The 23,354-nt window shown below is 55.6% G+C and overlaps 1 protein-coding gene across 1 annotated transcript in view; it reads right to left on the bottom strand.

Moving 5' to 3' along the window:
- The window catches only part of IGF1R (insulin like growth factor 1 receptor), a 139,965-nt gene that overhangs the window by 12,960 nt on the left and 103,651 nt on the right, over window positions 1–23,354 (bottom strand). The window contains exons 3-14 of the mRNA XM_056124864.1: window positions 15,302–15,614; window positions 14,202–14,350; window positions 12,131–12,275; window positions 10,345–10,559; window positions 9,596–9,722; window positions 8,740–8,978; window positions 6,718–6,885; window positions 6,293–6,506; window positions 4,317–4,594; window positions 2,879–3,015; window positions 1,863–2,022; window positions 732–834 (exon numbers count right to left, since the gene is read on the bottom strand). Coding sequence (XP_055980839.1) covers window positions 732–834; window positions 1,863–2,022; window positions 2,879–3,015; window positions 4,317–4,594; window positions 6,293–6,506; window positions 6,718–6,885; window positions 8,740–8,978; window positions 9,596–9,722; window positions 10,345–10,559; window positions 12,131–12,275; window positions 14,202–14,350; window positions 15,302–15,614 — 2,248 coding nt within the window. The remainder of the gene's footprint in view (window positions 1–731; window positions 835–1,862; window positions 2,023–2,878; window positions 3,016–4,316; window positions 4,595–6,292; window positions 6,507–6,717; window positions 6,886–8,739; window positions 8,979–9,595; window positions 9,723–10,344; window positions 10,560–12,130; window positions 12,276–14,201; window positions 14,351–15,301; window positions 15,615–23,354) is intronic.

The following is a 23,354-nucleotide window of genomic DNA, read 5'->3' as shown; positions in this document are numbered from 1 at the left end:
CAGCTTTGGCACTGGGTCTGGGGTCAAGCCTCTGGGATACAAAGTCTCTCAATACCTCAGTCTCTCTCCCCCTGCCCCCTCTTCCACACCCCCCCCCCAATCTCTCTCTGAGCACTCACTCTCTCCTCTCTTCCCAAACCCCTCTGGATCAGGTAGGGCTACACACCTGGGCAGATGGCCCAGTACCAGCAGGACGCATAGGCCCAGATGGGGGACAGCTACAGGCAGAGCTCAGACATCTGGGCAGGGACAAGGTGCTGAGCACAGGAGTCTCACCCGAGCACACATGGCTGTGGCTGGGACAGGATGACAGGAACTGCCGGGGTATAGCTGGGGCCCGGTGACAGGTACAGAGCACAGGGCTCTCGCTCAGGGGTATGTGATCATGACTAGAGACCAGGGAAAGTGTGCCCAGGACAGAGAGAGCCACGCCAGGACAGGGCCTGGCTGGTGTTCATGGGATAAGAGCAGACCACGTGGGATGAGCCACAGAGATCATTCATAGACCAGGTCAAGGAGAGACCTGGACATCTGGGGAGAGACCTGGACCCACCTATTCTATCTGTATTATAAACTTTCAATCTGCTGAGCTTTGTATGCAAATCTGTCCTAGACTCTCCAGAGTCCCCGCGCAACAAAGGTCACTTCTCAGGACGATGACCCGCACTTGGGCTCACAGGCCCACATAAGCCAGGAGGTGTCTGTGCCCTACAGGGGCAGGGACCACTCACCGCTTCCTGTGGAAGACATACAGCATGATCACCAGGCCCCCAACGATGAGCAGGACGGCCACGGGCAGCGCAACGATCAGCTGGAAGAAACTCTCGTAGGTCTCTGCAGACACAGTCCGGGGACGCCCGGTTACAAGGGGAACCATCTGGCCGCTTGACAGCCAAATGGACAAATACGAGGGCCAGGCCGAGGTGGCTCATCCAGCCTGCAGCCCATGCCCATATACTGCCAAGCACGGCCCGCACCTGTGATCCCAGGAGCACTGTCACATGGGGACCTTCCCAGACACCTCAGCAACAGAAGTGAAGGAAAGGCGGGAAAGAGCCCAGAAATTCTTTACTGCCCTCTTGAGACATTCCAGCCTCCCACCTAATGAAGCCTAAGATAAACCTGAAGCACAGTGATGGAAAGCAAACTGGCCCAGAAGGGGCTGGAGAGATAAGACCTGGGTTCAGTGTTTGCCTTGCACGTACCTTACCCTGGTTTGGTCCCCAGCAACACAGAGTTCCCTGAACCCTGCCTGGAGTGAACCCTGAGCACAGAGCCAGGAGGAAGTCCTGAGCACTGCTGGGTGTGGCCCCCAAGCCAAACCAAACAAGATCACAAAAGAAAGGAGCTTGTTGGGAGCCAGAGTGATAGTACAGTAGGTAGGGCGCTTGCCTTGTATGCGGCCGACCTGGGTTCGATCCCCGGCATCCCATATGGTCCCCTGAGCACCACCAGGAGTAATTCCTGAGTGCAGAGCCAGGAGTAACTCCTGAGTATTGCTGGGTGTCACCCAACAAAGCAAAAAACGAAAGGAGCCAGTCCTTCCAGGGACTCAGACTCATGCACCCAGAAGATGTGCTGGGGGACTGCCTGGAGGAGGAGACCTGGTTCTGGTCACCCAGCTGAGGCCTCAAAAACAAAACAAAAACAAAAACAAAAGAACTCTGGTAATGGGTGGAGAGTGGGAATCTCTTGGTGGGGAAGGCCTGGCCCTGAAACTTGGCTGGGGAAACCCGAGCACCTCCCACCCTCACACACACACACACACACACACACACACACACACACACACACACACACACACACACACACACACACACACACGCCCTCTCCCGTCAGCAGCATCTGCACTGGAGCCTTACTTTTGGTTGGGACGTAAAAGAACACAGGCTCAGTCCACGACCCATTCCCGGAGAGGGAGGTGGCCTGGATGCGAGCTGTGTAGTTCCCAGGGTTCAGGCGGCTGAGCTTGGCCCCTCCATACTTCCTGTACTCCTGACGGGACACGCACTCCCGCTGGTCCTGGGAGGAGACACGTGCCGTCAATTTCCCATCAATTTCCTGCGGCACATAGATTTCCCATCAATATACTGTAGCCCATCGATTTCCCATCAACATCCTGTAGCCCATCGGTTTCCCATCAACTTCCCGAGGCCCGTCCATTTCCCATCATCAACTTCCTGTCCATTTCCCATCCGTTTCCCAGGGGCCTAGCAGCAGTGCTTGGAACCCTTGGCTCATCTGGGTTCTAATCAAGACTGTGGCAGCCGGAGGAGCTGGGTAGGAACGCCATTCTGGCAACCTCTGCTCTAACCTGGAGGGTTGGCCGCAGAGACAGAGTGGAGCCCCGAGCCTCTCCAGGGTCGCATCTGAGGATCTGAACACCCCAGCCCGTGGCGGAAGAGGTGTTGGTGCAGACTTTGTAGGCCCGAGGTCCTGAGTCTGGCCCCGCACTGGCCCCTTGGGCCCGAGGACTGTGAGGCTTGGACCACACTGCAGGGCTGAGTAGCAGTTAGAGCCCTACCCCAAGGAGGCACACTGGCTTCTCTCAAGTGGACCCACACAATTCAGACCCGCGATGCTAGGGGCTGTCTGCTTTCTTTCCTTCTCCCTGGCCTCTCTCCACCATCCTTCCCTTTTCTCTCCTTCTGCAGGGGACAGAAGCCTGGGCTGCCAGACACACACAGGCGCTACACTGCTGAGCTACACTCCAGGCCCCTTTGACAGGGGGAGGGTGAGTTCCCTGAACACTCTTAGGGAGAGGCCCCAGTGCCCCCCAGTCCCCACCCCATCCCAGTTTTCAACCCCCACACCCACAGCCTCATCTCTTGTCTGAGAACCCCCCACGCCCACCCTCAACTCCCGGTTCTGGTCTCACCTCTGTCTGGGATCCATACTTGATCTCATACATCAGGATCAAGCCATTGGGGTTCTCGGGTTCGTTCCACTTTAGGAAGACGGAGTTCTCGGGCCTCGGCTCCCAGGTCACATGGCCAGGGATGTCATCTGCTCCTTCTGCACACGACAGAGACAGGTCATGGGGTGAGTCACCTTTTGGAGCCTGAGCCCCACTCCCCCCGCCCCCCACACACAAAGAGCCTACTCTGAGTATGCAGGATGCAGAGCCCTGACAAACTGCTCCACTTTCCATAGAGTCCCTCTGCCCGCCTGGCCACTGCCACATAGAAGGGAAGTGTCGGTGGGGTCAGGTACTAGCCCTGCTCACAGTCGAACTCCAGGGCCCATCTCCAGCACCCTTCAACATCCCTGAACCCCACCAAATCCCTGAGCACAGAGCCAGGAGTGAGACCCGAGCACAGAGCCAGGAGTCAGCCCTGAGCACAGAGGCAAGAGTGAGCCCCGAGCACAGAGCCAGGAGTGAGCCCTGAGCAGAGTCAGCCCTGAGCACCAAATCGCGCTCCCCTTCCCACTCCCTCCAAAAATACCGCACAAAAACGAGAAAGCAGGGACATCTCAGCAAGCCAAGGGCCTTATTTTGGTCTGCTCTTGTGGTCTGAGGAACAGAGCAGGTAACACCTGGGACCCCAAGCCCCGGGGGGTGGGAGGAGGAGAGCAGAGGGAAACAGGGAGTGGGGGGGCGCGGGGCGAGGATTCCCAGCCTTGCTAGTTTCCTCTGTGCCCTGCATTTGTACATTGTAAGCGTGGGGTCTGCACAGACAAGCCGGAGGCAGCTGCTAAGGGACCCCCACACCCCGTCTCTGACAAGGGCTGGGGTGTCTTCTCCTGCTTCCCAGGAGGAGAAGAGACATGCAGGTGGTTGGCAGCACTCGTCAGTGCATGGGACAGTGGGGGGCGGGCTCAGAGTCATCTGCAGGGACCTGGGGTGTGGGGACCTTCACACTGGGGTCAGGGTGCTGCTGGGGTTCTCCCCTGGGGTCCAGGAGCCCCCTCAGACTCGGGTCCCCTCTGCATTCTCAGCATGACCTGCTGCTGTCTGCCGGGGGCTCCTGCACCCTCCCAAGACAGAGACATGCCTTTCTGGGCCACAGGCAGCTCTCACTGGGAAAGCAGGAGAAGCCCACCCCTGTGGCCCCTGCCGGAGGCAGCCATGAAGGGGAGACCTGGTCTCCCTGGATCGAGGTGAACTGTCCCATCACAACTGCCCACCCTGCCCCAGGCCTGAGAATGGCCGCTGGGTGGGGGTGCTGGTCCTCTGGGCTGCCTCTGCCCGCCCTCCCACTCCGTAGGAAGGGGGATGGCGAGCTATTGGGTTGCGTGGTCTCTGTGCCCAGAGCAGGACCTGCTGCTGCGTGGGGTGGCAGGAGGGTGAAGGAGGCAGCTGGATCATGCCCTACCTGCAGGCATGGTCCTGGCAAAGACGAAGTTGGAGGCGCTGCAGCCCAGCTTCTCGGCCTCGTGGTTGCAGCTGTGGATGTCGATGCGGTAGAGCGTGAAGGGCCGCAGGTTCGAGATGACCGTGCGCTCCTTGTTATCCACCCGGCTCTCGTAGAATGGGAATTCCGCGTCGTCGTCCTCATCTGAGATGATGTAGCCGTCGGCCGAGCTGTTCCGGGCTCGGAGGGGCAGGGTGACGTTGGTGCCCGAAGACACATCTCTCCGCTTCCTCTCGGGTCTGCAAGCAAGAGCAAGCTGGCTAGGGGTGGCCATCACAGACCGGGGAAGGCCTGGGGTGGCCCGTGGGGGTGACAAGCGGCAAAACCGGGGGGGGGGTCTCCTTCATGATCAACTTTGCTCTCTCCACTCTGCAGCCTCAGAATCGAGCCCCAAACAACTTCCCCCTGATGGGGTCAGCCTCACCAGTCCCTAGAGAGGCCACAGAGGTACTCACTGACCCGAGTGCTCGGGAGGTCACTCTATGAACCCCAGTGCTCATGAGGTCACTCAATAATCCCCAATGCCAGGGAGGTCACTCAGTGACCCCCAATACTCAGGTCACACCAGCAACAGTGAAAGGCAGGCTGGGGGTGGTCACCCTCAGGGTCCACGAAGAATGAGTCTGGGGGCCAAGCTATTACAGACAGCAGGCTGGGCACTGACCTTGGAGACAGCAGACCTGGTTCAGGCCCCAGCACCCACTACAGTCCACTGTGCCCATTAGGAATAATTTGTGAGGACAGCGTCAGGAGCAGTAGAGGGACAGTACAGTGGAGAGGGCATCTGCCCTGAATGCGGCCGACCCAGGTTTGATGCTCAACCCCCAGATGGTTCCCTGAGCCCCGCCAAGAGTGATCCCTGAGCACAGCCGGGTGTGACCCAAACATTAAAAAAAAAAAACAAACCAAAAACCCAGGATGAGGTTGAGGCGGGACTGTGATGGCACAACTGGCATGTGGAGGCTCCACTTCCAGTCCCGCCACCTACCCATCAGGGCACAATTACATGCGTGAGCACATTATGTGGGACTGGCTCAGCTTTGGGCTAGTGCCCTGGCAGCAAAGAGTCTATCTGGGGCCAAGGCCATGGCCCAGCAGACCACGAGCCAGTACCGAGCGACAGGAGGCCGAAGGACAAAACACAAAATCCAGAAATAAGCCCAAGGCTGGCAACACGGCAGCAAGGGCTGGGACCCTGTGACTCAGGGCCCATTTCTGGCACATGACCCTCCCGCCTGAGACTCTCAGGCCCCCACTGGGCGCCGCCCTGGTGGTCACCAGTGGACTCTAAGCAGGCACCAGGCAGGGCTGTGAGGCCAGGCTGAGCATTATTGGATTCTGGAGCACCAAGTGAAGGTTCCCCTCCCCCCTAGATTGAGCAAGTCATTAAACATGAGCCAGGGTCTGGGGTCTGTCCACACCCCAAGGCTGACTGCTCTTCTCCAAGGTGGCCCAGGGTACATGGGGGCCTGGAGATGTCGATGAGCAGGGGTGAGGGATGTCACATGTGAATACCCCAGTTACCAGGTGCTCGATCCGGGCCAGAGACGACAACTATCCGAGTCTCCGACCTACCCTGTTGTCCAAGGCGCCTCCCCCACCCTCTTCAGGGGTGCAACCGAGAGGCAACAGCATCTAAAATGCCCCGACACTGCAGGCTGCACCCCAGAGGTCGCCAGCATCCACCCCCGACCCAGCACAAGCGCCTTGCAAGAGAGTTCCAGAACCTTCCAGCCAATGTAGATAAACCGCATCCTCTGCATAGTACATGTACCCAAATGGGGACGCAGGGGCCCAGAGAACTGGCCCCCACCCCCACCTAACAGGGGGACCTGGAACCCAACTGGAGTGATGCCCACCGCTAAGGGCCCCCACCAACTCCCCGTGCACAGAGGAAAGGGCAGCCTGGATCCCTCCCGGGGCCAGGACACGGGCACCTGGGCACGAAGATGGAGTTGTGCAGGAAGTTCTCGAAGACTTTGCGGTACTCGGCCTCCTCCTTCTCCGCCTGCTTCTCGGCCTCCGTCTTGGGGCAGGCACAGCACGGTCCCTTCTCAGTAGCGCACACCTCGGTCTTGGGGTTCTCCGTCACCTCCTCGATGTCGATGGTGCCGTCGGCATATTTCCGGATGGGGATCTTGTCCGCCCGGCCTGCGAGGGGAAAACGAAGGCGACTTACACATCCCCGGGGGCAAAGAAACCGGAGATGGGAGAGAAAGGGGGCTCAGGGTAAAGGCGAAGGTGGTGCTCGGCAGAGGGCGCTGGGGCTGGGGAGAGCTCGTGCCTGACCAAGGGGTGCTGGCCCCCCGCGAGGGGCCAAGTCGCTGTAGCTGGCGGGCGGCTGCCCCGTCCTGAGCTTCACCTTTGGAGCAGTAGTTGTGCCGGGCCAGGTAGCTGTCCTGGGGCTGGCGCTGCCACCGCACGATGTAGTAGCTCAGGTTGCCATTGGGCAGGGAGGGCGGGTTCCACTTGACGATGAGCTGTGACGAGGAGTTGGAAGCCGACAGGATGTCCAGGGGGATGGAGGGCACTGCAGAGGGAGCAAAGGCATTTCAGCAACGAGAGGGAGGACGGAAGCGCCGGGAGCCACTTTGCGAGTTTCAGGGATATGTGTGGGTTCAACATCATTTTCTCTCACCGACTCCTCAGGATCTGCCCTGGGGGCATGCAGAGCCCCGACACACTGCCCATTGATTTTATTTACCTGATGTTTGTATTGCAACCACACCGGGCGGTGCTCCCGGCTCACTCCTGGAGGAGCTCTGGGGACCCTATGGGGTGCCGGGGATCGAACCCGGGTCGGCCACATGACATGCAAATGTCCCAGCCGTTGTGCTATCATCCAGCACCTTTTGAATTTACTTTTTGTTTCATGATCCGTATTTAAGCACCAACGTCCCCACCTGTGGCAGGATGTAGCCCCAGTGCTACCAAGCCATAGTAGGGAAGGTTTCGGGTTGGGGCCACACCCAACTGGGGGTTCACTCTGGAGGTGAACCTGTGGTGTGGGGAGGAGCATGAGGCATTCCAGCCACCCTCTAGGTGGCTCCTTGTCATGGATGACAGTGGACATCCTTGGAAACAAGTGGCGTCGGCAGTTTCTGCCACATGACAAGACAGATTCACTGCAATTTCAGCGGACATCTGGAATTGCTGTGAAAAATGGTGAGAAACCCCGATGCAAGAGTGAGGGGGCAGAGGGATGCACAGGGGAGGGAAGGGCAGAAAAAAGGTGGGAAAAAAGGGAAAGAGCAAGATCAAGGGCCAGCAACTTACTGGGTCCAATATTACTCTGGGTCACCGGGCTGGAGCCTGAGAGCAACCAAACCTGCTTCTCCAGCCTCTGTTGCCAGCAATAAAATGTAGGTGTCCAGGGCAAGCAGTGACTGACAGCCACGGTACCCTGAGTCCAGCCCTCGTTCTGACCCGCTAGAGTCAGGGATGAGCCCCTTTCTCCCCAAACCAGTGACCACAACCTGCTTCCAAACTTGAGAATGAGTAACTATCTTTTTTCTTTTTTGTTTGGGGCCACGCCCAGAGGTGCTCAGGGATCACTCCTGGCGGGCTTGGGAAACCTCTGGGGTGCCAGGGATGGACCTCGGGCTAACCCCGTGCAAGGCCCACTCTACAATCTCATCAAGGAATACTTTCTTGAGCTCAGCCACATACACTGGTCCCCCAACTTCTGTCTCTCTCCTTGGAACCCTCTTGGCTGCAGAAGGAAGCCGTGAGCAGGTAACTGACATCCACCAGAGTCATTTTCCAACGCGGAAGCTTGGAAAGTTGATGGAAATGAACCAGAGCTAGCTGAGCCCTAGCTGGGCCATCAGGAAACCCGTCATGGTGCCATAGGCCACGGGGGCTCAGGGCCTCTGAGCACTGAGAAGCAGAAAATCGGGATCAAGTATGAAAACTTTTCAGTACCTGTACTGAAAACCATAATGCCCAAAAGGAAAGAGAGTGAGCACGAGAGAGTGAAAAAGAGAAAAGACAGAGTGATAAAGAGAGAAATAGTGAGAGAGAAAGAGAAAGGGGGGGGAGTGAGAGAGAGAGGGAGAGAGAGAAGCAGGGAGAGAGGGGGGAAGGTTGGGGAGGAGGGGGGAAACTGGGGACAGTGGTGGTGGGAAATATGCACTGTTGCACTAGTGAAGGGATGGGTGTTGAAACATTGTATGACTGAAACCCAACCAAGAACAACTTTGTAACTGTGTATCTCACCGGTGCTTCAATAACATTTATTGAAAAGTAAGTTAAAAAAAAGGGGGGGGTCAAGCCATGGAGGGGAGCAGGAGAAGCCCTGGGTGTCAGGACAAAGTGCGGCCCAGCTTTCTGTTGACCAGGAAGAGCCAGAAGGCTGACGGCCAGTGCCAGCCGCGGGACCCACCTGAGGCGTTGGTGCGGATGTACAGGATCTCGCTCTTGGCGCCCCGGATGTGGTCGTTCTCCACCATGGTGAGGGTCACGGCCTTGACGTACACAGCGTACTGCGTCCAGGGCTTCAGGCCATGGAGCAAGATCCCCGGCTGCACATCCTTGTTGGACGGCAGGTCCACATCCACCATGTTCCAGCTGTTGGAGCCACAGGCGTCCTGTCCATCGTACTCAGTCACATTCTTGAAGGGCCTGTGTGGTCAGCGCAAGGGGGTCAGTACACTCGGACGTCAGAGCTTGGGGCCACCCTGCTCCACGTCCCAGCCCAGCACCCCTTGGGGGAGCAAGAAGGCCACATCAGATGGCATCAGCTTCTTCAGAATCTGGGTCTACAGCATGCAAGGCAAACGCCCTACCCACTGAGCTAGCTCTTCGGCCCCCTAAGGCTTCCTTTGTAGCCCTAGTTTAGCAGATCACGTAACACACTGGAGGGCAATGTGGGGCTTCCCTCAAGCTCTCTCCTGGGCCTTATTATATTATTATTATTATTATTGTTATTATTATTATTTTAGGGGGTTACTCTAGGCCATGCCCAGCAAGGCTCTGGGGCTGCTCAGGGCTCTGCGCTCATGGCTCAGAAGACCATGAAGCACTGGGGATCGAACCAGCATCAGCTGTGTGGAAGGCCAGCGCCCTTCCCGCCATCCGTCCTATCTCTCCAGCCCTCCCTAGCTCCCTAACAGCTGTGCCATCCCTCCATCCCGTGGGGACTGAATGATTCTCTACAATACGGGGGGCGGGGGGTGTTCCCAGGCTGGCAGTGGGGCAGAGGGCGAGGCTCAGCCCAGCAACCCCCAGCCCCGACTCACGCTTCCTTGTAGTAGACGGTGAAGCTGATGAGGTCCCGGTAATCTGGAGGGCGGTACCGGTGCCATGTGATGATGATCCGGTTCTTCCAGGTGCTGGTGGAGGTGAAGTGCAGGACGTCGCTCTCACCTGGGACACAGGGGCACCTCCGTGAGCGCTGGCCGACTCTGGCCCTCCCGTCTGCGTGTGCGAGTCCCCCCACCCCAGCCCCGCTCCCCCATGCAGAATGGTGCTGTCACACTCAACTGTGCTCAGGGATCACTCCTACAGAGCTCAGGGGACCCTTCTGTAGTTCCAGACCTGGAACCCGGGTTTGCAGCATGCGAGGCAAAAGCCCTACCCACTGAGCTACCTCTCTGGCACCTCCGGGTTTTCTTTCTACCCCCATCTCAGCAGATCATGTGGTGCTCTGGGAGGCAACCTGGAGCTTCCCTCAAGCTTTTTCCTGGCAGCATAATTATTATTATTATCTTATTCTTATTATTTATTTTTTATGCCCAGCTATGCTCAGGGCTGACTCCTGCCTCTGTGCTCAGGGATCCAAGTTGAGCTAGCTACATGCTAGGCCAGTGCCCTTGCACTGTCTCCGCCCCATCCTTGACTGTGTTGGCATCACAGCAGCCCGCCTGCCCATTTCCTGCCTGCCCTGCCTGCTTTTCAGCAGGCTTCATTCCTCCGCTCCCAGAGCAATGAGACCGGCTCGGGCACGGAGGGAGGGGGACTTCTTTGGGGCACAGGGGGACCCACTCACAGGAGGCTCTCTCCCCGTTGTTCCTGGTATTGATGTCCCCTTTGCTCTGACGTCCTTTGGTGCCTGTCACCTCCTCCATGCGGTAAATCTCGGAGACACACAGCTTGGGGTTGAAGGCAAAGTACATCTTGCCGGCCTTGATGGTCAGGTTGCGGTGCTCCCAGTCCCACAGCTGCTGCAGGTTCTGGTTGTCCAGCACGTAGAAGGAGTAATTCCTGGAAGACAGGAACCGCCATGAGCCCCCTCCCCTTGAGGGTGTTGAGACCCTGCGCTGGGCTGGCTGGGTCAACAGTCCCCGCTCAAGTTTGTTGTTGGAGAATCATTTCACGGGCAGGGAAGAGAACCACACCCAGGGAGAGGGAAGCAGAAATCAGGAATCGGACAAGTGCAGGAGAGGCAGAGGCAGGGCCTGGTATGAGACTCATCAGGGTGCAAGATGAGCTTTTTCACAGTAAACGGAAACAGCTGAAGATTGTTTTTACAATCCAGAAGGCCAGGTGGGCAGGGACCAGCCAAGGAAAGTAAAGCTAAAAGTGCTTGCCGGGGCTGGAGCAACAGTACAGTGGGGAGGGCGCTGGCCTTGCACACGGTCAACCCAGTTTGATCCCCAGCATCCCACAGGGGCCCCAGAGCCCTGCCAGGAGTGACTCCTGAGTGCAGAGCCAGGAGTCATTCCTGAGCACCGCCAGGTGCGGCCCCCAAAGAAACAAACGAAACCAAAACTCAGCCATCACAGGGGGTTGGAGAGAGAAGAGAGCAGGGAGGGCACTTGCTGTGCAGGAGGCCAATTTGGGTTTCATCCCTGAGCACTGACAGGAATGATTACTGAGAGCAGAGCCAGGAGTAAGCCCAGAGCATTGCCATGTGTGGCCCCCAAACTACACATACACATACACAAAAATCGAATACAGTAAGCAAGAGTCAGCACCCTCTCGAATGCACCACGGGGGGAAAAAAATCAACATGATGGACCGTTGGGGCTGGCTGCAGGCACTGGGGCAGAGAAAGCAGCTTTTCTTGGGGCCAGAGCGATACTCCAGCCTAGAGGGCATTTGCCTTACACGCAGCTGACCCAGGTTCCATCCCTGGCATCCTGTAGGGTCCTCCAAGCACCACCAGGAGTAATTCCAGAGTGCAGAGCCAGGAGTAACCTGAGCATTACCTGGTGTGACCCCCAAAAGCTAAAAGCAAACCAGGTCATTCGCTCAGAGCAACAGTCGGCGGCTGGGAGGAGCTGGGCCCACCTGCAGTGCTGGGGGACTCACGGCTGCGCCCAGAGATGCCAGATAGGGGCCAGATGGTACCGGGAACCACATGCTCTGACCACGAAACTCTCTCCTGGCCCCCAGGAGCTGTATTTACTTATTATTAATATTTAGTTTGAGGACCCCACTTGGTGGTGCTCAGGGGCTGACTCCTAGCTGTGTGTTCAGGGATCACTCCTGGTGGGGTTCAGGGACCCTGTTGGGTGCCGGGGCATGAACTTGGGTCAGCTGTGCCATGCTATCACTCCAGCCCCCAAGGTAAGGGCTTTATTTATTGGGGGGGGTGCGCTAGTGCTCAGGCAGGGCCCCTACGTGATGGTCCGAGCGGCCAGGAAGACCACAGGGTGTGACTTTGGTGGATTTGGGGGGGCCTCGAGGGACACCTTGGCACCTGGGAATCTCCAGGCTCCCCCCTGCCCTCTGGGTTCCAGCCGGGGTCGGCCTGGTATGAGGCCCATGTCATCGCAGTCCAGGGACGCGGGACCCTCAGAGCCAGCCGCGACACCAAGGGGCACACTCACCCCTCCAGCTGCTCCTCTCCCCCGATCTGGCGGAGGCTCTTCAGGAAGGACAGCGACACCAGCGCATGTGAGTGGCGGATCTTCACATAGCCCGTCACCACCTCGATGAGCCCCATGAAGTTCTCCAGCTCCGAGGCGATATTGTCTGCGGAAACAGAAGGGTGAGTGACCGCGCATGCATGCCTGCGGCGCGGGGAGGATGAGGGGAGGGGGGTGTCTCTGGGACGCACACGGATGCACGTTTGACAGCTGAGATCCCCGAGCAGTGGGAGCGGGAGGGAGCAGCTCAGGACCACCCACCAAGCCCCCAGCCAGCCGGGTCCCTCATCGGCAACGAGGCTCAGATTATAACAAACTTGGCCTCCAAATTGGGGGAGGGGCTTAAAGAAGGCTGAAGACTCCGGGCTGATTACGGAATGTCAGTTTAGAATTTACTGACGGGCCGCTCATTCAAGGCCCACTCCCAGCGGGTTCGGGGAACCATATGGAGTGTCGAGGCCCGAACCCGGGCCAGCCAGTTGCCAAGCAAGCTCTGTCCTGTCGCTCAGGTCTGCAGCGCTCCCTCCGTTCCCTAATTCCCAGCACTACCAGCAGGGCGCCCTCTGCTGTCAGTGGGGGGGATTCGTTTGTTCTGGGGCCACACCTGGCAGTGCTCAGGGCTGACTCCTGGCTCTGTGATTGGAGATCACTCCTGGCAGTGCTCTGGGGAGCCCTAAAGGGTGCCGGGTCTCAAACCCAGGCTGGCCGCATGCCAGCCACGTGCCCACAGTCCCATCAAGTAGTCAGCCATCGGTAGGCTCTGATGCCTGGGGAGTGTCTTTTAACATGTGCAGTTCACAGTCCAGCTTCCGAAACCCAAGGACAAGCTGCTGTGACTGCGTGTCTAGTAGCTAAGAGGCAGGGATCTGTTTTCCAAGATGGCATCTCACAAAGACTGAACGTAAACACAGGGGCTGTCTGCCGGGGAAGTTTGCTGGACAGGGCCCAGCCCTGTTGGTCCACCTGGAGGTGATGTCCCGGGAACCACCAGGGCTCCCCCTGGTGGCGCGGCGAGGGAATGCCATGTGGTGCTGGTGATAGGGAACTGAGTCTGGTCTATGTTCCATCTTTTGATCTTTCTTCCTAGCTCTGGGGGTGATTTTTATTTTACATTATTTCTTTCGTTTGGGGGCCACACCGTGGTACTCAGGACCCTCCTCAGTGTTGGTATTGAACCTGGGTGTGCCACATGCCAGGCGGGCACCCTACACGCTGTACCATCTTTCTGGCTGTGGAGATGATTTTTAAAACTGCCTTTCTGTGTTTCCGAGTCTCCTTTAAATACCCATCTTTGGTTTCCGAAGTAGTCAGCCATGGAAAAAAGTCACTGGTACCTAAGGAAATACCACCTATGTGCATACACAGCAGCACCTTTCTTTTCTCCCATTTAGTCGTTTCGAGTTCACTGAAAAAGCAGGAACTTGGCTTCAATATATGCCCAAATAGTCCTTGACACTCAAATGAACTGGGTGCAGTTTCAGTGGGGAAGGCACTTGCCTGACGTGGACCCGACCCAGGTCTGCGATTCCCAGCACCTCACTGGGTGCCCCAAGCCCAACTAGGAAATCATCCCTGAGCACAGAGCAATAGTCAACCTGGAGCACTGCTGTGTGTGACACAGAAACAAAAACAAGAAACAAATCAAAAGAGTTGGGTGTGGTTCAGCGAGTGGATTTTTGTTTCTTTTCTTTTGGGACCACACCCGGCGGTGCACGGGGCTTACTCCAGGTTCCTGTTCTCGGGGATCACTCCTGGTGATCAAACCTTGGTCAGCTGCAGGCCAGGCAAGCGTCCTCCCCACTGTGTTATCTGGCACTGCTCATGAGGGATTACCCAGGGGCTAGAGCCTGCTTTGAGTTGATAAGGAAGGGGCGGAAAAATCACGCTCTGGTTTGATCCCTTCACAAGAGCCACCTTCTAGAGAAATTCAAATTTTAAAGACTAGCAGGGCCTACAGCTGGTGATTCCAGGATCCGCGCGGGAAGGGGAGGTGGGCCCACAGTCTCTGGGGGCGTGGGGGCTGGAAACTTACTGCCTCGACGGATGTTAATCAGCAGGTTCCCCCTGAAAATGGTGCATCCCTGCAGCATCTGGGCAGAAGTCACCGAGTCGATGGTCTTCGTCCTCTTCTCTTCCTCACAGACTTTGGGGCAAGGGCCCTCACAGGGGACGCAGAACATGCTGTTGGCAAGAGCAAGGACCCCCACCTCGTGGTCAGAGAGGGGGGTGCCCCTCACCCAAATGTGTGTGTGTGTGGGGGGGAGTGCTGTCTGCATGGGAGTAGGCTCAGTGGAACATGACCAAAAGCAGTGGAGGGGGTCAGAGAGACAGGACAGAGGAGAGGGCACTTCCTTTGCCTGCGACTTTCCCAGGTTGGATCCCAGCGTCCCGTAGGTGGCCCAAGCATGTAGCCTGGTCCCCATAGCACCCCCAGCCCAATCAGTAAGTTCCTGCTCTTCTGGGCTTTTGGTCTCTTGTGCTTCTGATCTGTGATCATTCTGGCTCCGCCATCACCAGAGACAAAGGAAATGCAGGCTCACAAGAAAAACAAGAGGGACCCTCTATCGGGAAGTTGGTGTAGCGCCAAAACCCAGACAAGGGATGCAGGGACCCCACCAGAGCCTCTTCTCAGTGCTGGAGAAGTGCGTGTGTGGGGGGGGGGGGCGGGGGGGGCCTTGCTGTGTTCCCCAATCATGGGACACGATCTGTGGTCACTCTGTGGGGCAAGGTAGGGTCACTGGCCTCTGGGTGCTATTGGGGATGAATCCCCAGGGACACTCTTGCATGGTTCCCATTCCACCAAGTCCCCTTCTTGAACTCTGATGCCCCCAGACTGCTCCTGCCTCTAGGATTTTTAGGTGGAGGAAGTATTGGGGCCATACCCAGTGGTGCTCAAGGCTGACTCCTGGCTCTGCGCTCAGGAATCACTCCTGGGGGGCTCGGGGGACCATCAGGGAAGCAGGGATTGAACCCAGGTCAGTGGCATGCAAGGAGAGCACCCTCCCTGCTGTACTATCTCTCCAGCACTGCAAATGTGAGGTTGTAAATGCACAGGAAATGTGTGTGTGGGGGGGGGGGGGGGGAGCACGGTCGTTCAACAGGGTCCTGTCGGAGGGCGGGGGTGTCACTGACCTCTGGGTGCTGTTGCGAATGAAGCCAGAGGGGCACTCCTGCATGCACTCGCCCTGGTGGATGACGAAGCCGTCCACTTCAGTGATATCGGCATTGGGGATACTGGCACAGAAGTCGCGGTCCACGCAGCGCCATCCCTCGAAGCGGTAGGTGTTGGGTGGGCACTGGGTTACACACAGGCCGTTGAAGTAATAGTGGCGGCAGGCAATGCAGGCTGTGTCGTTGTCGGGTGCGGTGCAGCCGCCCAGACACTCGGGGTGACAGCACTGGTCATCGTCTGTGCAAGCCCGCTTCCCACATGAACTCGGGCACGCTGTGGGAACAAGGGGACAGGGACTTTAGCTCGCCAGTATCACTTCCCCAAGTGTGGAAAAACAGCCCAGGGGGGCACCAGCACCCTCCCTGCACACAGGAGCTCAGGGTGCTGTAGGGACAAAGGGCTGAGCATTGAGTCGTGGAAGAGCAGGAGAGGCAGCAGCTGCTGAGGTGGCGGCATGCGAGGTGGGGGCGGGGGAGGGGTGTGTGCGGCCATCAAAGAACCAAGGGGGGGAAAATACCAATTCACCCCTGGGACACCATCATCCACAATTCCACTTTGCAGCCCATTATGGACTCAAGAGAACCTAGGCAGTGAAACTCTTATGGGTATGAATCAGGGAAAGGCATCAGGTCCTGGGGCTGAGATCCCCAAGCCTGCTCGGATCAGGGCTGAGCATCCTCCACCGAGATCCTCGATTTTCCAGTAGGCGGGGGTCACACCTACCAACTGCCGCCCCCCTTCCCTGCCCCCCCCCCCCCGTGCCGTGTAATCCCATCAACAGCCAAGACCCAGAGACTATAAAACCCAGCCCCCGAAAGAGAACAGCACAGAGTCTCCTGCCCCCGCACCTGGCTGTCCTCACCAGGGCCCCTTGGAGGGGGGTGGGTTGACTTTCTCTCCCCACCCCGAGCAGAACCCCAGCAGCCCAAGACCTCCAGAACCAGCCACAACCATGCTGAGACCACTCTCCACACGCATGAAGGTAACGGCAGAGGAACAAAGGCATGGGGGTCCCGGGGCTGAAATCTCCAAGCCTGCTAGGATCAGGGCTGAGCATCCTCCACCCAGATCCTCCATCTTCCAGTAGGTGGGGGTCACACCTACCAACTGTTCCCCCCCCCCGCCCCCCCCGCCATGTAATCCGATCAACAGACAAGACCCAGAGACTATAAAACCCAGCAACATCTTATTATCTCATTCTTGCTTTGGACAACTTGGCAGGCTACCAAATGTAACCTGCCCACACGGCAGAGTCTGGCAAACTCCCCGTGGTGTACCCAATATGCCAAATACCAGTAACAATGATGGGTCTCATTCTCCTAACCCTGAAAGAGCCTTGAATGTGGCACTTTTTAGAATCTCAGGACTAAGACAAAGGAGACGTTACTGGTGCCTGCTTGAGGCAGTCGATGAACAACAGGATTATCGTGATCGTGATGAATGAGGGGTCAGGGCTAAGGAGATAGGAACAAACACTAATCCATCGCCCACCCAAGCATCCTCCCCCCCCTCCACACCCCATGTACCTACTGTAGTGAGTACTGAAAATGAGTCCAGAGCTTTCTGGTACAGGAGAAAATCTACTCCATGAAGTCAGGCAGGTAGGGGCTACCCCCTTCCTTCAGTGAGTGCTTGCGTGTTCTTGGGGAGATTCAATCGCATTTTTTTGAAGTTTTTTTTTTTTGGCGGGGCAACCCAGGGTGTTCAGCGTCTGACTTCTGCCCACCTCCCCCCACCCCCCCCCATGGAAAGAGTGTTCCCTTGTAGCTATTTCCTTGGAGTCTCACCAACTCCACTGACCTTGGTCCTCTCTTTTTGCATCTCTGAAGTGGGCTAAACGCCCACCTGAAAGTTGCCCGTAGAAACTCTGCAAAAGAAGGGCAGGCTATAGGCCAGAGAGACAGCTCAGTGGGTAGGGCACCTGCCTTGAATGTGCCTGACCCCACAGTGGATCGCCTGGCACCACAAAGAGTGCCCAGAGCCCTTCCAGGGAGAACGATCCCCGAGTGCAGAGCCAGGAGGCCCAAGCACCACTGGGTGGAGTCCCCACAGAACAATCCAGAAAGGCGGTCTGCATGTTGGACTGGTTCCATACGGAGTGTCTTGCAAAGCCTTCGTGTGTGGGAATACCCAGTGGGGGCTGCAACCCATGACAGTGGAATAAAAATGAGTCCATGGAGATTTTACGCAATGGCCTGAGATATGGGCTGGCAGGTTCTAGCAATGGTCTCACCCCCCAAAAAATGATGTGAGCAAGTGGGTGGGCAGGCGGAATTGCAAAACGCCAGAACATTGGAAATTGTTGGGACATTGGTCATCACCCCCTCAGAGCCCCTTCCATGCTGAAGTTTCCTTAGAGCAGCCTTGAAATATCAGAGACCCCCCACCAGCTCATGTCCCTAAGAGACTCCCAGGACTATGGAAATGATCACGCTCAGTGGAAATCAACACATTCAATGGAAATCAAGTCAAAACCAACCAAGATCTCAAGTATGTTTCCCACGATCTTCTCCGACGTTTTCCCTTGGAGCTAGAAAACAGTGCTGGAGAAAAATGTGCATTATTGCCTCGGACATGTTATTCAGAGAGAGCCTATTCTTGTTGTCCCAATAATAAAGACATACACCACTGACCTAGATCACAGACAAAAAGAAGAAACACTTGGAGGGGACCAGAAAGCTGGTACAGTGGGCAGGGGCACATGCCTTGCACACAACTGACCTGGGTTTGATTCCTGGCACTAAGCACAGCTGAAATGATTCCTGAATGCAGAGCCAGGTGTAAGCCCTGAGTACCGCCTGGTGTGGTCCCCAGCCCCAAACCACTCTGGGGCACTAAGCGTCTTCCCAACTCACAACTTATACCCTTGCCTTCATGGTTTGGGTTTTTTTTTTTTTTTTGAGGGGCCACATCCAGAAATGCTCAGGTGTTCCTCCTCGCTCTGCACTCAGGAATCACACCTGGAACTGCCCAAGGGACTACCTGGAGTGCCAGGAATCGAACTCAGATCAACCACGTGCATGCATGGCAAGTGCCCTACCCACTGTACTGTGGTTCTGGGCCCCTGTTATTTTATAGAGTGCAGAAAAACAAAAGAGAAACAATCCCTGCAGAACAGGGGTTGCTTTGGAAACTCCCCCCTGGCGGCCCCCAGGATTAACAGTGCCCGTCACTCACACCACTGCCGCCTCACGGAGGCTCCCATGGACAGGGTGGGGGGAATGATCCTTTCACACACTTAAAAATTACTCCCAGTTATTTTAAATCTGGAACTGTTTGCATATTCCTTATAAGTTTATGAAACTCACACTGTCCCGCCATGACTAACTGCAGTGGCATTGAGAGTGTGGTCTATATTTATCACTCGTCTGCGAGTCCAGACCTACTTCCACACCCTGTTACTGTACCCAGTTATGGGACCTACATTTTCCTGATTTCCTAACAAGGCAGGCCTGTGTCCCAGAGGGACAAAGTGGGAGCTGTTTTGTCCAGTGGAGGCCAACTTCAGACAGAGAAGCCTAGGGGTCCGCAGCATCTCTTAAAATTGTCTGGAGGGTCTAGTTCTGGTCAAGTGCCTGCCACCCTGGTGGGAACCAAAGTATCCAAGTTCCTGGTGGGATACAGAGTATCTGAGCAACATTTCTAGCCTACTGATTGGCTATGGAACAACTGAACAAAGTATCCAGCCTACTGATTGGCTACGGAGTAACTGAACAAAGCACCCAGCCTAACAATTGGCTACAGAGTATCCTTGTTCAGCTCCATCCTATACATTGGGTAGATACACCAGGCTAGTTTGTTTGCACAGATCAGGCCTGAGCAATGCTTCACAGAGCAGGGCTTCCTCCCACCTCTCTACAGAGCCCCTTCAGAGTCCTCCTTTGGAAAATGCTTCTGGAGAGCAGAGTCCATTCTCTGATGAGGCTCAAAATTGGTACGACTTAAAGAAAAAAAAAAAGCCCAGGGGTTGGGGGGCGATGACTATCCTATTTTTTTTCCCTAGGGTCCCAAAATGCTCCTATTTTCTGGGTGATCTGAGTGTCTCTCGAATTCACTATCTCCTAGAAATCTTTAGTTCATTTACTACTGAGGATGAGGTGAGTCCTTACATTTTCACTCTGTTTACCTTTGTTTGAGCCCTTAAAAATGAGTTAGGAGGGGCGTGAGTGATAGTACAGCGGGGAGGACATTTGCCTTGCATGAGGCCAACCTGGGTTTGATCCCCTGCACTGCCAGGGGTAATTCCTGAGTGCAGAGCCAGGAGTAATGCCTGAGCTGGGTGTGACCCAAAAAGAAAAGAAAAAAAAATTGAACTGGGAGAGCCGGAATGCCAGGGATCGAACCCGGGTCAGCCACCCCAACAACCAGATTTTTTAACAACAGTGTTATAAGCTTTTAAAATTTTTGGTCTCAGATGAGCTGTGAGAGAAGTTTCCCAACCTCCCTCACACCCCCTTTTCTTTCTGTAATGAAATCTGGGGGTTGTGGATGGGAGCAGTTCCAGTTGAGCAACCTGTAGGTAGGTGCTTCATTTGTCACTTTTCCAGTCTCTATCTCCTTGCTTCCGATGGCACACTTTTGGTCATGTAAACCTCTCTTCTGGAGTCTCTGTTGGGTGGAAGTGCCACATTATTCATTTCCCGTGATCCCACCTGCATGGCCTGCCCCATTTCCTGAAGTTAAAGTATTTTTACTACAAGGAAGATCCACCAAAGATCAAGTAGGCAATCAGAGGACAGCAAAGGGGCAGGGTGTCCGCGCTGACCGCCCATTCTGGCTAATGGGTTTTTCACGCTGCCCCTTGGAGAGTCAATCTGGAAATGTGGCCACGAACCACCTTCACCCCTAAGCTCCACGGTGCCGAGGGTGGAACCTCTCTGATGTCTCAAAGGGCGCCGAGAAAAGCACTCCTGTGGACAGTGTTGTTTTGCCCTTGCAAAGCTTACTATGAAGAGCCTTGCTGTGGCCCCAGATTTCAGTGGGTTCATATTTAGTTTCACTTTGTTATTTTTGTGCGGGGTGAGGCAGCATGCTGCATAGAAACGCCATCAACATTCCCAGAAAGCAATAATAGCATTAACGCCCAGTGAGGTGGAGCGCCAGCCTTACAGGAGAGTACTAAGTTTGATCCCTGGCACCGCAGGGGGCCCTGAGTACTGAGCCAGGAGTAGCCCTTGAGCACTGAACCCTCAAACTACCCCCCCTAAAAGGTGCTAAAGTCCTATTTTGGCAATCCCATTCCGATCGTACTTGAAACAAAACATTTCTTCACTCTCACCCAAGGGAAAACTTGACTCTGGCCTTTGGAAAGAAAAGGCAAAAAAGATTTCAAAGTTGCTTCTCCTGCGGGGGGGGGGGGGGGGGGGGGGAGGGGGTTCAGAGGGTCAGAGGCAGGTGGGCACTTGATACCTTCTCAGATGAGCACCTGAGCACCACCCTGAAAGCGTGATCTCCAGCACCACCCACAAGCCTGAGACTCTCTGCAGCTCTGCTGTTTGAGACCCCCCCCCCCCACCCCCAAGGAAGAACATGGTCCGGAAGCAAGAGAAATACAGCATTGGCTTTATATATGGCCAACCTGGTTCAATCTCCGGTACCCCATAGGGTCCTCTGAGCCCCACCAGGAGTGTTTTCTGAGCACAGAGCCAGGAGTTAGCCCCTGAGCACAGCCAGGTGTGGCCCAAAGAGCAAAAAAATCAAACAAAAAAAAAGTGCTCTCTGGAGTCTTCAGTGAAGTGTGAGAGTGTTGTGACCTTGTGTGATGCCAGCCGGAAGCACATTCACACGAACAGCAACCAAAGTGCACAGGAGACGGATGAGAAAGATCCCACCATCTTTTCACCCTAGTGATTCAGTGATTTTCTTTTGGATAAATCACAGGTAAAATTGGGTTCAACTTCCGGGCCAACCCAGCCACCCAGGTGGAAAATGCTCTCCGGGAAAGGGCACATTGTCTCAGCTCTCGGACCAGTGCCTCTCCCACCCACCCTGCCTTGTCCACAGGATCACAAAACATCCAAGGGCCAAGTTCTTCTTGCTCTCTGAAATATCTACTCTTATTGCTGATTTCAGGGAATCATTGTTTTATTTTAAATACATAGTTTTGGGGTTTTTTTCCTTTTTGGGCCGCACCTGGCAATACTCAGGGGTTACTCCTGGCTCTGCACTCAGGAATTACTCCTGGCAGTTATCAGGGGAACCCTGTGGGGTGCCAGGTCAGCTGTGTGCAAGGCAAGTGTCCTAACCCACTGTACTATCTGGCTTTTTCTTTTCTTTCTTTTTTTCCAGACTATTACCCAAAAGACAGTGCCTCAGAGCCTCCTCACCATCATTTGAGGTTCTAATGAGGCAAAACCTGCCCCAGGTGGGAAACTCACGGCAGATGTCTCTCTCCGGTGACTGGGGTGGAGTTGGGGCCAGCAGGGTCCAGGCACAAGAGAAGCCAGGATGTGCTGTGAGGCCGTGAGGTGGGATCCTCCACCCCCACCACGCCCCGTCCTCCACCTCATCTTTCCACTGTCCCCAAACCTGTTCTGCCCCATCCCAAAGACTCACTGAAGAGCAAAGGCTCTTGCTCTGAATATTCCAGGAACTGCAAGCTATTTGCTGAGTCTAACCAAGAACAAACTGGGCAAAGCCACAAGAAAAAAAAAAAGTCCCCAAACTCTGACATTACACTCCGCCCTGGAATAGTTTCCATTCCTTCCTTCACACCTTGAGATCCAGGGTGAAGTCATTGGCATGGCTAGTTGGTCCCCAGAAAGAGGACCATGATCACCAGTGCTGAGACCAGAGCAAAGGTCCCTCTTACTTGCTGGTGGAGAGACAGTAGCTGTCAGCTGTGTCGCTGCTGTTTTTTTTCCTCCTTGATTTTTGGGCCACACCTGGCAGTGCTCAGGCTTACTCCTAGCTCTGCACTCAGGGACTACTCCTGGCAGGACTCAAGGGGAACCCATGGGGTTCCGGATCACCCTGGCACCAACCCTATCTGCTAGACACCAGCTCCCAACTGTACTTAAGCCTCTCCCCCGACTCTGGAGAAAATTCCAATTGAGAAGGAGCTTAAAAAAAAAAAAGGGAAAAGTGAGGGCTAGAGGGCAGGAAGGGTGCTTCCCTTGCAGGTGGCTTACTGGGGGTCAATTCTGGGCATCTCTAAGTATGCCAAAAGTGATATCGGAGCACAGAGCCACAAGTAAGTGCTGAGCACTGCCGGGAGGGTCCCCTGCATCTTACCAGAGAGCTCCAGAGACTGATCACTTGCTCAGCATGCAGGCAGCCCTGGGTTTGATCCCCAGCATGCCAGGAAAAGCCCCCGAACACACAAAATAAGCTATCAAAGAAAACTTGGATCCCAAGTCCCAGGCTTGAATCAACCGAAAACAAAGCTCTGAAAGCGACATCCTTGAGATTCAAAACAACTGCTGTGTCCCCAGTTCCGGGGCAGTGGCAAGTGGGGGGCCAGGGGCCTTGTGCGCGGAAGCGGTTCCGGCGTCCCTTGGGACCTGTTTGTGTTTTACTCACAGAAAGAACAAGTACTGGCAAGTGACAAAAAAAAGAACATGTTTTGCAAACAATCCGAGTGACCTAAAACCCAGGGAAAAGACTCAAATCGGCATCTGTTTGTTGGAGACCTTTGGAATCAGGCTGCCTGAAGATGAGGAGCACTTGGCAGCCCCCTGAAACTTCTCCCCCCACACCACACTCCAGAAAATGAAACCAGAGTTCCATGGACAGAAGGATCTTTTTCTTTATTCCCCGAGACCTGAAAGCACCCCAGAACTAGTCATCTGGTTGTCTGTCCAGCAGCTGCAAAATCCCGGGGCCCAGAGAGCCAGTGCATCCCAAAGAGGCCAAGAAATGCATACCAGAACCACCCCCCCCAACACTTAGAAATTTGGAAACAGAATCCCCAAGGGTCCCACGTCTATCATTCTGAACCCACTTTGCCAATTATTTCTCTGTTGTTCCTCTTAGAGGCAGTGGAGGGGGCGGGGCGGGAGGGGGGGCGGGTTG

This window comes from Sorex fumeus, unplaced genomic scaffold (genome assembly GCF_029834395.1).
Source record: "Sorex fumeus unplaced genomic scaffold, SorFum_2.1 ptg000051l, whole genome shotgun sequence".
NCBI lineage: Eukaryota > Metazoa > Chordata > Mammalia > Eulipotyphla > Soricidae > Sorex > Sorex fumeus.
This window is presented reverse-complemented; position numbering and strand designations above follow the sequence as displayed.